This window comes from Podarcis muralis, chromosome 14 (genome assembly GCF_964188315.1).
Source record: "Podarcis muralis chromosome 14, rPodMur119.hap1.1, whole genome shotgun sequence".
Classification (NCBI taxonomy): domain Eukaryota; kingdom Metazoa; phylum Chordata; class Lepidosauria; order Squamata; family Lacertidae; genus Podarcis; species Podarcis muralis.
This window is the reverse complement of record NC_135668.1, coordinates 3093386-3107614: the sequence shown is the minus strand read 5'-3', so window position 1 is coordinate 3107614 and position 14229 is coordinate 3093386. Positions and strand designations below refer to the sequence as shown.

At 45.9% G+C, this 14229-nt stretch overlaps 1 protein-coding gene across 1 annotated transcript in view; it reads right to left on the bottom strand.

Annotated features, from left to right (window-relative positions):
* Positions 1-10353, bottom strand: part of KLF13 (KLF transcription factor 13) — a 35174-nt gene extending 24821 nt beyond the window's left edge. Inside the window, exon 1 of the mRNA XM_028706250.2 lies at positions 9062-10353. Coding sequence (XP_028562083.2) covers positions 9062-9599 — 538 coding nt within the window. The 5' untranslated portion in view covers positions 9600-10353. The remainder of the gene's footprint in view (positions 1-9061) is intronic.
* Between the last annotated feature and the right edge of the window lie 3876 nt (positions 10354-14229).

Here is a 14229-nt window from a genome sequence, read left to right as displayed (position 1 = left end):
CCTACTGCTATAGAGTCTGGTTCCTTTCCCAATAACCTCAGTCATTGGGCATCATCCAACACTGCCTTTGCTTGGTTCACACACAAGGCTGCAACTATGTTTGCTGAATGTGCCCCAATACAGAAAAGCATGTCTGCAAACACACAGCAGGAATGCATTAGATGGAAGGAAGCACAACATCTCTTAATCTTCCCCCAGCTATTCAAGACAAAATATCTTGCTTGGGTTAAGGAATGTCAGCTTTTCTATGTGTCAAAGGATGAACCCTTTCCTGTGAGCAGACATTTATCAGCATCAGCATATCCAAACCCAAAGAGCTGGGTCATTCCATTCCCTATTTAAAAAAGCAACAAGGGCGTGAGGAGGATGTGGTAGTGTATGAATGGGAATTGAGGAAGAAAATTAAAACCATCAACAGAGAAGTTCTCCCCTCCCTGCAAAGACAAAGCATTTTCTTCCCCTCAGAGCTAGACGAAGACTCTGTGGTGCTTGAGACAGAACATCCAAAGGTACCATCTTACGTGTGAATTAACCACTGGAAAGGGCAGTTGTGGAAGCCTTACAATGACAGTCATAGCACAGTTTACTTGCACAGCTCTTGTTAATATCGCTGGGGCTCCCACTGGCAGACTTCCCAGTGGAGTGGGCTTTCTCTTTCTCACTGAACGGTATAATGGCCTTGATTCCAGGTGGCTCTGGTGCCTTTCTTTCATGGCTCGGACTGGAATCAAATTTCACTTCTTTTGCATTTAGAATGCACTCCTTTCCCTTGACCTACAGAAATTATCAGGACTTTTGTTAAGATGTAAGGAATCATGGGCTCCCATGGGAAGCAAACTGAAGAGGAATTGGAGAACTCCTGCCAGGGAAGCTGTCCGCCCCTCCAGGCAAGCTTAATTATTTATTTTTATCATTGCCTTAAGGGCTTTGGGGATAAGACACCAAGAGGAAAATTCTGGGGAAATCTAGACAGATATCTCCTGTGCTACGATGTGATGCTTGTTTTGGTTTAGATCAGTACTGTACTAAATTTACAAAAAAGGAGAAGAAAGTTGAGAGGGTTTGATACTCCCCTCCCTGAAGAGAAAGCTCTTGTTTCTGGGAAATGTTGGAAGGCCACACAGCACCTACTCAGAGGCTGATTGTCCCAGCAGAGGGGGCAAATGTTCTGAATCTAACACAGGCCTTCAGCAAGTAAAAAAGGAAACCAACTTATCTGTTGTTAAGAATGTTTTGTCATGGTCAATGGTATTTCCATGCTAGTAGGATATTTCTGCCTTTTTTTGCAAAAATGGCTCTCCAGGGACAATAGCAAGATATGCTATTCGCATGTCCTAGATGGCAAAGGTAGATGGCATGCTGCTTTCCTGTTTGTTTATTAAGTAAGGCTACATGCACAGGAATCTTGTGGCATTAAGTGCTGTGTGGTAACTGCTTCTTGGGTTGAGAGCCAGGCTCAGCCCCTCTGACATTGCAGGCGGCCTGGGGGAGGCTGTTTCCCTGTTGGTGAGGTACAGAGCTGTGGCTGAAACCAAATTGTAAAGCTAGTTCAATCTCTGGCACATGTTCTAGTTGGAGTTATGTTGTATAAACTGAAAATTTCCCCAGATTTGTCAGATTCTGTCAAATATGAATGGATGCTGCATGTCAGGTGGTGGGGCTGCATCTCAATGCTATTGGTGACTAAATGTTATTCAGACATTATCCCCAACGTATTTGGAGTGGTACAGAAACCTCTTGGCCTGTTTCTCATTGCCCATCCTCCTTGCCACCTCTAATTGTCTATAACTCAGAATGGGGCCAGGGACTTACCCTAGACCCAAAAATACAGTAATAGGTTCTTTCTAGAGCTCCAGTAGGATAAAAATGCTGCAGGACTGCAAGGCTATAATTTGATTCTATATTTAAAAGCACCACCAGACTATGATCTCTAAACATCATGGTTTAGAGTTAGTTCCTGTAGTCAGTCTTGTGGAAGGAAGTCTTGTGGAATAGTTCCTGTAGTCAGTCTTGTGGAAGGAAGCTCAGGCAACCCCACCAGCCACCAATTTTTGCATTCATTGTAATTTTTATATTGGCAACAACCCTGTGAAGTGAGTCAGGCTGAGGGCTGGGAGGATGGGGTTTCAGTATTGCAGGGGGTCAAAGATATTCTGTTAGTGTTAGTGTTTTTAAATTTTAGTGTTTTAGTATTTTTTATATAGCTTGTAACTCATCTTGAGACTGTTTTGTAAATGGTATCTTAAAAAAATCTATTAACTATAATAAGTATTTCAAGTTCCCCCGGTACCGTGATGCCATATTTTTTTAGCTATACACCAATGATTTTTAAGTACACTCTTGAAAGTGTAAACTATGGTTAAAGTATGATGAACAACTTGTGCTTATGAACACATGGGCAGCACACACTCATTTGGCTGGCAAAACAGGTCCCAGTGCTCCTGCTGTGGGATCTAAGGGACACCAGAAGCTACTCATATTGAAGGCTTTGTGAATTCCATGCTGGGGGTGAGGGTGCTCTGCACTGTCAGTCTAAATTCTGTGCTATAAAAAGATGGTATCTGTAACCTGCGTAGATTATGCAAGATAAGCAGATGTATAAGAATTCTTTGATTCTAGTCCTGAGAAGGAGTTGGAGAGCAACACAGAGCCCCACTCCTCTACTTTTGAGGAGGTAGAGCAGGCATTTCAGGTCTACTTGTTCTTCTTCTCTTACACTTATATTTCATCAGTATATGGGCTAGAAACTTGGCCCTTCTTAAATTGAACTTGGACTACTCAATGAACTGAATTCCACGCTTGGTGCCATGCTCTATTATTATTTTTCTGTGATCGCAGAGAATGGCAGCACAAACCCACCCCAGCCCCAGTTTTCCACTCACTCCAGCACTCTTCTTTTCCCTTCCGGCATGCAAGTTTAGATTTCTTTATCAACTTGCAGTGGGAAAACTACTATTTATGAGCACAGCAGCCCAAAGGAAAAAGACAAAAGAGACACACACATCTAACAAGTACAAGGTGTCCCGTATGTCTCTGTCTGAGTGTAATCAATCATTAGGTGATCCTCTGCTTTTTGCCTGAAGGGCTCCTCTTAACTTTCACCTGGCGTATAAAATGCTGAACAAGCTATTCCAGTCTTGCAAGGTGTGTGAGTGACCCTGTTCCATCACAACTTTGTTCCTGCAGGAACTGAGACACACCGGGGGTAGATATTATTGAGGCAGAAATTTGCAGTGCTTTGGAGCCAAGGTCCTCAGCACAAACAACAAATGCTGAATCCAAGATGGCAAAAACAGTTGAAGTTTTGGGTTGAACATCAGGGTCTGCCATCCTTCCATTTTAGAGTGGCAAATGATGGCGTGTGGGCAGGACGGCCTGGACGAATGGTGCTAAATAATTTTTTTAGAAAAAAACACACCAAGAGTAAGAAGTATTGAGCTGAGTGTTAGATGGAGAAATAGAAAATTAGCTCCAACTCACCATTCATAATGTGAACTATTTTCCTTCTCTCCTAAAGATCAAGTTCTCAGTATGAATGATTGCCTGTTTTTCCGGAGCCCTATGAAATCCAAATCCAAGCATGTTTCAGGGGAGCCGCCAAAAAGTGGAAGCATCAAAGCAGAATTACAGCTAGAATCTACCTGGCTCCTGTTCATACTGTCACTCCTTCTCTTTTGAACAAATAGCTTTTGGATCTTTTTGTAGATCTTGATTATTTATTTATTTATTTTTCCAAGCTGCCCCTGTAAAATGCAACACACAATAAAGAATAGAATTCCTAAAAACTGGGGGGGGGGGGGACGGGACACTGAGAATATTTATGGGCAGCAAAATATTTCCAGTATTTCAGCAATAGCCCTGATAATCACATATGGCTTTCCACTCTCCATTATCTTCCAAAGGCCTGAATGATCAAGTATACCTTAAGCTGGCATTGAAAGATTACTTCACAATCTTGCTCATTCACTAATTCATACATTAGAGACAGTGTAGTGCAGTAGTTAGAGTGTCAGACTAGGCCCCTGAAGACCAGATTGAAATCTGCACTCGGTCATGAAGCCTTGAGCCAGTCACTCTTGCCTCTCAGCCAAATCTACCTTACAGGGTTGTTGTGGAGATTAAATGAGGAGGGGAGAGCCACGTGAGCCTCCTTGGGCTCCTGAGAGACAAAGGTGGGATATAAAAGCAGTCAATCGATTTAGAAAGCATGGCATAACCATGCACAGCAAGATTAGACTTCAAGTCCCACGATGGCGTGCAACTGCAAGTAATGTGAAGACATATAACTGAAGACATATGGTTCCTTTTTCTGGACCAGGGTGAGAGGAATGCTTAGGAAATTCTGCTGGATATTGACAAAACAGATCTAGCTTTGCTAGCTCACACATTAACATTATGTAAAGGTAAAGGTACCCCTGCCCGTACGGGCCAGTCTTGACAGACTCTAGGGTTGTGCGCCCATCTCACTCTAGAGGCTGGGAGCCAGCGCTGTCCGAAGACACTTCCGGGTCACGTGGCCAGCGTAACGAAGCTGCTCTGGCGAGCCAGCGCAGCACACGGAAACACCGTTTACCTTCCCGCTAGTAAGCGGTCCCTATTTATCTACTTGCACCCGAAGGTGCTTTCGAACTGCTAGGTTGGCAGGTGCTGGGACCGAACAACGGGAGCGCACCCTGCTGCGGGGATTCGAACCGCCGACCATGCGATTGGCAAGTCCTAGTTGCTGAGGTTTTACCCACAGCGCCACCTGCGTCCTAACATTATGTAACATTATGTAAATACAGCTTTAGTTTGCTCCTTGTGGCAGCTATTCCTGCATGCTGAACCATCCACATGAAACAGATCAATTGCTGTGTATTTTGAATTGCTTTCCACTTTGCCTGAAACATTTTTTGATGAAATGTGGTGATAAAACAGCCTGATCCACATGGGGAGCTGTCCCACAATTTAGCTGACCTCTTTGAGGTAGCTACAATGTGTAAAGTAGGACCAATATAAAAAGGGAGGGGTGATTTTCACAAACATCTTGTCAGTGTTGAAAGGTCACACCTACTATTTGTGAAGCGTTACTCTAGATAGACTTCCTTTGTTCTCATTTACCTGATTCACATCCATTTCCTAGTATCATGTATGTGGACAGTCCTGGAAGCAGCATTCACTTTAAACAAGCTTTATTTGCCCTCAGCAGTGTCAGCACTTAAAGTCCAAATCCGATTCATGAGCCTTACAATGTGATCCTATTCACAATATGATTCCAAAATGGCTGAGGACATTGAAGGAGGAGGGTGTTTGAACTGGGAGAAAATTTCTGTGTAGTATTATAACAATTGGGATGGCTTATTTGACAGAAAATACATTCTGTGTTGTAGGTTGGTTTTTTTTTTACATTTGTCATGATTCTGTTTTCATCCCCAAAATTGAAATAGGTGTGCATCTAGTGCAGCCCTTTTGCAAACTTTTCATTCGCTGCCTCTCTATCCCCAAACTACCTCTCAGTACAGAGGCCCTTCAACAAAACTTAGCCACTTTTTGGAAATGGAGCAAGACCTCCCACCTTGGGGAATGGGTGGTGCTGTGGTCTAAACCACTGGGCCTCTTGGGCTGGCTGCTCGGAAGGCTGGCAGTTCAAATCCGCATGACAGGGTGAGCTCCCATTGCTCTGTCCCAATTCCTGCCAACCTAGCAGTTCGAAAGCATGCCAGTGCAAGCAGATAAATAGGTACCACTGTGGCGGGAAGGTAAACAGCATTTCTGTGCGCTCTGGTTTCTGTCTCGGTGCTCCGTTGCACCAGAAGCAGTCTAGTCCTGCTGACCACATGATCTGGAAAGCTGTCTGTGAACAAACGCCCGCTCCCTTGGCCTGAAAGCAGAGATGAGCACTGCACCCCATAGTTGCCTTTGACTGGACTTAACTGTCCAGGGGTCCTTTACCTTTACCTTTACCAACCAAATGATCAAGGGGATGGAGCAACTCTTCTATGACCAAAGAAGCACTCTTAGTATAGAGCAGGGGTTGGCAACCTAAGGCCCATGGGCCACAAGCAGCTCACAGGTGTCATTTAACCGGCCCACGAGCTGCCCCTGAACTGAGCTGCCTGCTCGGTGGGTCCCCACGCGCTGCACTAAACCGGTGCTGTGCGGCACAGGGACTTGCTTCTGCGGCACCAGAAATCACGTCTGCGCATGCGCAGATGCCGGAAATTGCGTCTGTGCAGATGCAGATGCCGGAAATTGCGGGCACGGGCACTCACGCGCACACACGACCCAGCCCACAGAGGAATCTCCACTGGAGTGAACCAGCCCAGGCAAGGTAAACCTTGCCGACCCCTGTTACAGAGAAAAGACAAGGAAGAGGTGACATGACAGTGGCTTATAAAATTATGCGTGGTAGGGAGAAAGTGGAGAGAGAGAGAGAAATTATCTCCCTCTCTCATAACGCACAAACTCATGGAAGATTCAGGAAAGATAAAAGAAAATTCTTCATGCAGCAGATAGTTAAACTATGGAATTTGCAGCAGGAAGCAATGATGGTCGCCAAGAGGGATGGCTTTAAAAGAGAATGGGGCAAATTCAGGGAGGGTGTCTGTTCCTGACTACTGGGCGCAATGGCTATGCTCTTCCTTATGTTTGGAGGCAGACTGCTTCCCAATACCAGCTGATGTTTCACTCATGTCCACTTGCAGGCATCCCATAGGCTTTGGGGGTGAAGCTGAATGAAATGGACACTGGGGGAGGGGAGAGAGGATTTTACCAGGTATACACTTCTCTACCTGTCAGGCTGCTGTCCATGTCAATAATATTTGATTGGAAACATCTCTGCTCATGAAAAAAGCCCAGAAGGGGAGGTGACTTGTAGCTGTTCATGCATAGAACTAATGTGAGCTGGTCCTTGAGCGCCACTGCAAAATGCTTTGTTATTATGAAGGGTGGACTGACAGAATATTAGCCCCCTCAAACTGTTTTCAAAGAGGGACCCACTCCTTGCCAAGAAGGGGAATTTGGGAAGGCCTGTTTTCCTCTTGTCTCTGGAGTCCTGCCTGAGTAGGAAATGGTTAAACAAAGAAGCTTGAAAGCCTTTGGGATTCAGCCAATCCTACAACCAAGCCCTGTCGCTGCCACCTCTGTTTTCCACCTAGCTCTAGCAACACAAACAGCACAACTAAATCCTGCATTGCAGAAGGAAAGAAGTGAATGAGGCGAGCTTCTTTTTTAATAGTAAGAACAACAAAGGAGAGCAGGGCGGCAAGCCGGTGTCCCTATATGACTCGTACTTCCCCAGCCCATTCCTGAATGACGTCTACTAGCTCTTTCCTCCCCTCCCTCTCCCCAGAGGCGTGAGCTGCCAAGCCCTCCTTCTCCGTATCAAAGAGAGGAGTTTTCCCAGCAGCATCCTCTGCTTCAGTTTCCAGTCAGTTTACAAGCTTAGAATCCCTTTGTCTCCATGTTTAAAGGAAGCAAAGGAAATGTTTGGGCAAGAGCAGAGTGTGGCGTGATTCATCTACAATTTGCCAACTTTGAGTAGCAACAGAGAGGATAGCTATTATTCATTAAACATGAAAGCTCCCGAAAGGGAGGGTGTCAGGAGAGGCAACTCAAAGGATGCAAACTTGGAAGAAATACCCTTTCAAATAAAGGGGACTTAATTCTAAAGCAAGCATTTAGGACTGAGGTGCCCTCTTGTTTTTAGAGGACTATGGAGGGTGGTGTCACTTGTTCTTTGGAAAGCATGTTTTTAATGCCTTTACCAAGCAAAGCCCTGGTTTGTTGATTGTTCCAGAGGTTACTACAAAATGGGAGGAAGGGCGCGTCAGAAGCAGCTCAACGGTGAGGCAGCAGCTCACCTCACCTCCAGCTGCAGCTTGGGTGTGGCTACAGGTGGCAGAATGAGAGGCGGCCAGATCCAGCCCATGGAGTATAACCCACCAGGAAGTTCTCCCAGCCGCTTGAAATTAAAGGGAGTTCCTATGCCAGGCCACGGCTGTCCTGACCATTTTGAAGGGTCTTTCATGGAAGAACTTCCTGGTGGGTTGTGCTCCATGTTGTGGGAGACACCAAACTGCCTTGGGTCATCATTGTATTCTGCAAAATCATTAACCCGCACAACTACAAGTGGGTAACCAGCAGCCACTGGTCATATGAGCTGAAAAGCAGTGCCAACTCTTAAATAAGGAGAGCAGGTGGGGGACCCAGAAACGGCTGGCTGTTGCCATTGACTTCCTTGCACCCTTGATAAGAGCAAAAGTGGAAACAATAAGCCCCAGCCATGGTTGGTGTTGGAAAGGAGGCCAGGCACATAATACTTTGTAGCATTAAAGTTTTACTCATTGTGGCCAATGTATTGCCAAGATGATTTTTCCCCTCCTTGTGAAAATTTGTTGAAGAAAAGAGGTGACTATATTTTTTAGACTATTATTGACAGTTTTTGTTCTGTGAAACACCAGAGTACACTTTGATTTAAGCACTAACCACTCTACTCTCTGTGTTGGTTGCTCTTGGGTGCCCCGTTATGGATTTTGATCAATGTGTCCCTCCTTTTCATTCTTTTAATTTCTAGGCCACCTTTTAACAGATTGGGTCTCAGTATAGCTTGCGATACCAGAAGGTTTGCTGCACAGAAACCATAGAAATGTAGACAGTACCGAAAGACAGTACTTACAATATAGAGAGCACCAAAATACCCCACGTCTCTACATCACTGCAAAACAAACAACCAAATAGCAACAACACCCACATGCTCCTTTTCCTAGAAGGGGCTGCTCTGCTGGCTATAAGTGGAGGAAGCTGAAACAATGCCTGGAAATAGGGCATGGGTTAAGGAGGGAGCAGAGATAGTGAAGAAAGGAGGGCAGCAGGTCACAGTTACACTTCTGTGTTTATTAAGGACAGGCTTGGCTGAACTACCTGTTACAGAAGCAACAAGAGCTGCACTGTAAGTTTTTAGGTTTACCGTTTTTCTCATTAACTTGTCCCAGACTTCAGTCCTGGGAGCCTGAACATCAGCCAGTTTCTCTTCCCTCTCCTCCCAACAAAGCTATTGGAAATAGACCAGCCAGTCACTAACCTGTGTGGGTCCTTAGGTGAGCCTTCAGATGGGACGACTTGCCGTAAACCTTTTCGCATCCCGCATAGTGGCATTTATGCTTCTTCTGAGGTAATTCAGGCTCAGTCCGACATCTTCCTCGCCTGCTTCTTTGCCTGGGGCTTGGCTGACTCGGTGCCCCCAAGCTGGTAGGTGTGGTTGCTCTGCCTCCTCCACGTTTGCCGGCCAGCAAGACACTTTCTTCCCCAAACTCTTTGTGGGAAAGAGAAGCCCCCCCTCTGTCAACGCTCTCAAGATTCTCCCCCTGAGGCGAGGAAAGCTTGGGTGGAACATGCTGGTTTAGGTCAGCTAAAATGCTGGCCACAGCATATACAGAGGACCCACCTCCATTGTCTCTCCCAGCCTCTTTCACTTCGGGTTTCTCAGCTCTGTTTGAGATGATGCGGGGGGCAGCTCTCCCAACCGGCTGAGGGGCTGGTTCCCTCATGGGGCTGTGGATTACAGCACGGCTGGACATGGAGACAAGGCACTCGGCGGCAAAGTAGGCGGCTGTTGCCATTTTTCACGCCTCCTGAGGTGTATAAATCAACTGCAATTTTTCCTTTTGTGTTAACCTTCAAGAAACCCACATACACGCTCCTGGAGATTTCCTTTTTGTAGAAGATGAGATAGCTGGCTCCACAGCTCCCTGAAAAGTACTTTCTTTGTATGGGTCACACCCAGTTTCTCTCCTTCTGAATAGGAAAGGCATCCAGGGAAAACACCAAGCAAAACAAACCCCGTCCGGAACAGCTTTTTGTCTGAAACAAAATTAATGAAGGTTGTCCACAATAAGAAGCCTGCAGTTCCTCCAGTCTCCCGGGTGCATTCTGACGGCAGGACTGAGCTGGTCCGTTATTACTCCTTGGATTGCTTCAGACCCTCATAGGGGTGTGGCTTTGCCAAACATCTGGCTGTGATGTCACATAGAAGCTGTATCCTGAGCTGATCAGGTTAGCAGCAAGCTGAGACTTCAGCTGCTGCTGAAGCAGCTGCTCCTGCTGCAGCCGCCCGAGAGCCAGCGGAGAGAACAGAGCAGCAGCAATGCAGAGCGAGCAATGTGGCTGTGAACTTGAGCTTGGACAGAGCATAAGAGCAAGTTAAACGAAAGGAAGGAGCTGATTGGCTTGGGATTAGCCAATCAACATAAAAAGATCCACATTTGCACTTCTCTGTGGGCTAATGCATCCCCCCCTCCCTGTATGACCCAACAGAAGGCAAGAAATTCAAGATTACTCTTAGGCTTTTCTTATGCAAGACAAAATATCTCCTTGCAGAAAGAGGTTGCCTTTTCCTCTGGCAAAACAGTACATGTGCAGTTGAAAAGCTTTCTTGTGTGTGCACATGCTGTCATGCGCAAAGTGACTAATGATGTAAGTAACTTGTGCTGCGGTCATTAACCTCTTATTTGTTTTCAGGCACATTCCTTCTGCAGAGCCTTCACAACTTGAGGGCACAATACAGTAAAGTGTTTACTAGGGAAGGGCAATTTAACAAGCCTTGAATTCTCTCAGGCACCTTGGACCCAGGACTTGAAATACAAAGGTGGCGCTAGTAATGCCAGCCCAGGAATGTTTCATAGAGTTGTGAAAAACAAATGAACCCACTGCAAAAGTTGGTGGAACAGAACAGGCACAAACAATGTGTTTTCAGTTAACTGCAGTTCCACACTTTAATCCTTTTTAAAAAGGCAACTTGCTGGTGACTTCGGTCATCATCAGCAAACTGTCATTACTTTAATGTAAAGAGCTCTGCAATCTGTCACTGTCAGCAACTGCCAAGCACCAAGCTGGATGGCTGCGTATTCTTGTGACTAATGTCACAATTAGCGAGCACATACTGTTTTGATGAAAAGTCTAGATGTTTCACCCTTTAGATTTGTCTCAGATATCACTTTAAACAAAATTCAGCCATAACCCTAAAAATAAGCAGTGGGCCCCTGATTTAGCCCCAAAGTGGGCTTTCTAGGGGAAAGTGTTGTGGCAAAAGCAAAATGGCCTAGACCCATACGTCCCAGGTGTGGGAGAAATGGGAGTGTGGACAAACCCTTGTTTTTTGTGACGGAAGTTTAATTAGAAATTGCACACAGATTGCATACTCTAGAAGGCAGCTCCCTGAATACAGTGTGTGGCTTGTTGTAGACAATCTTTCTTGCCAATGCACTCAAATGTCATCTTAGAAAAGCTAAAGGTTGCACAGAAATGGACACATGTTCAATTGTACAGGTTCCTTCCACAACAGCATGGGCGTCTTACCCATAGACATTAGTGGCACAGGGCACCAGGGGGCCAGTGTCTGGTAAGGAGAGTCAGGGCAGGCTCCATTCCCCGCTCTGGGGCAGCCCGCTCCCCTCCTCTCAGCCACCCATTGGAGTGCACTGCGTCCAGCTCAGGGAAGCTCCTTTGTGTCCCCTCCTGCCAAGGCTGCCTGGGTGCCTGATGGGCGTGATTGGGGGCAGGCGCAGGGCGCCCCTCTCTGGCCGTGTCGCTGCCTGCGCGCCTCCCTGCGGAGTCTGTGAATGGAGCAGGGAAGCACCCTGTGTGATCCCGGCGCCAAGCGAGGATGGCAGAGTCGACAAGCCACCTGATCTGCTTGCTGGCCCTCCTGTGGCGCAGACTTCCCCAGATGGAGGCTTCGCAGGAGGCCATCTGGGCTGTGATCCATGCGCCTCTTACTTACGTGCAGCGCCGAGCGTGCGTCGGACCACGCAATGTAAACGAGCCAGACTGAAGGCTCACCCCCCCCCCACTTAAGAAAGGTTGACAACTCTGGGAAACGGGGGGGGGGCATGGGGGAGCCATAAAGATATTTGCACCACAGCACCGGATATGCTTAAGACGGCCCTGTACAACAGTGTGCCAATTCAGGAGAGAATGCCACGTTGGTCACATGGGCCACTCTGGGGGGACTCCATTCAGTAATGGACAGCACCAGATTCATGGTGGTGCTGCAGTTCTGCCGCACAAGGCACTGAACCGAGGGGGTGCAGAATTGAGAAGACTGAGAGAAGGCAAATTCTGGCCTCATGCAGAACACCATACTACCACAGATTACCCAACTGCTCCTGATGATGTTGTGCTTGGAGGTGGGATTCTGGCCTTCTGCAGACTTGTTAAAAAGCTACATGGAACTTACTTCCAAACCACTTTTCTGCTTCCCAATATGCTTTATGCTTTCTATTGTTGTATTTGATTACTGTATTGTAATATTTGAAAATAAAATTACAAAAACTTTTAAAAAGCTAAGCTTCTGGGCATCCCAGGCTGAAATTACTCAGAGACTGAAGTGCATTTGGTGATGGGATGGTGTGTTCCGCTGCCTCAAGAAGCAGCTATTTATTATACATACATCTGCTACCTTTTTAGAAGCTGTGAAACAAGAATATTCATATTTCCTGAATCTAAGCTCTGGAACCATCCTTTTGGGTTCTGTTAAACTCATTTTATGCTGTTGGTATTGGCCCTCAGCCTCCCACCCAGAATCCTGCTCACTTTTTACATTTTAATATCCCACCCCTTTGTACTCAACGAAAATTGCGTATGCCACCAAATGTTCAGAAATATGTTTTAATTTGAAATTCTAAGGAAGAATAGAAGAGCCAGATTTGAGAAAAGCAAATTGATCCACCAGGTTTATGTTGTGTTGTTATGTTATTTGATCAGATTTTATCCGTATTGGACCTGATTTTTCAACCTGGCGTTTACTAGCCAATGTGTACAGGAAATTCCTTGTCTGTACACAAAGGGTGCATTACCCTTCTGTAATGTTGATTGTTTTATTTTTAGTATTTAATACCTGCCCCACAAACCCTCCAGGTTGGAGAGAACACAACTGAAGGCTATCTGTGTATTGATTTGGAGTTTCATTGTGAAGGCTGGGGGAAATGTTCCTGCCCAGTTGAGCTCCCATCTACCCAAATCAGCATCCACAAATGCACCTTCTCTTTCATTCCCTCCTTCTTTTGCTGTCTTAAGGTAATGGGAGTTGTAGTCCCAAACTTCTGGAAGGCACCAGGTTGGCTGCTGTAAACAATACCAAGCTAAGATGGACCATTGGTCTGACTCAGTATGAGGCAGCATAACAAAAGCTCTAGTCAGGAGTCCCTGGGCAGGCTCCCATCCAGTAACTGGGTCCTGGGAGTTGAAGGCAGTTAGCTTCCTGTGTTTGTCTATCTGGGTTTTAAAATACAGCATTGTGCTCTGGCTGTTCTAGAGGATTCACCTGACCCACCCTCCCCCTTTCTTTTTTAAACCTTCTGGTGGTTGCCCTTTCGTGGCTAAGAATCATTGACTAGAAACGAGTGTGTTGGTTGTGCTCAGTCCAGCAGGTGCCACCTAATTGCATGTGTTCATTTCGCAGCTGCCATGTGGGCCCAATGGCCAGCTGAGGAGGAGGAGGAGGAGGAAAGTTCATCTGAACCCTGGCATGGGCAACAGCCTTCTCAAACAATAGCACCATTGTTCTTGAGCAGGGTCGGTGAACGCCCAGGGGCAATGCTCAGAGATTAACACTTTTAAATTATTCCATGCTGTACAAATGCTGAACAAAGCTCCTCAAACCCATAATAACATAATGTCATGTGTGTGTTTGTTTTTCTTCAAAGTTGAAAAATTGTAAACACACACACACACACACACACACACACACACACACACACGAGAAATAGATGGCCTTTGAGAACAAATGGGATTCCATTCCTCCTTGCAACAAAAGTGCCCACTCTCATGATTTCATTTCTGTTACACAAAGATAGAGAATTAAGTTGCAGCTGCAATGCTCCCAGATGTAACTATGCTCATTAATGTGAGTTATTCTGTTTTCTTTGACTTTCCTCCCGCTTCGTACGCTTGTTTTGCTTTATGTTCTAGCCTGATCAGGCATGAGAGCTTGCGTTATAATAAGGATGTTGTGTTCATTTTCAGAGATGGAAGTTTTAATCACTTGTTGCAGTTCTCGTTAGCGCCCACCACTCCCAGCGGGGTTCCACTAGCCAGACCTCATGAACACATGCTTTATAATGCAGCTGAATTTGATAGATTAAAAACTTGCAGCCAAAGCTTTTTAAGGCTGTAGATGCTGTGTATATTTCTACTTGCAGTAGCTATCGAAGGTCCCACTACACTGTCTGCTCAGATTAGAACACCATAATA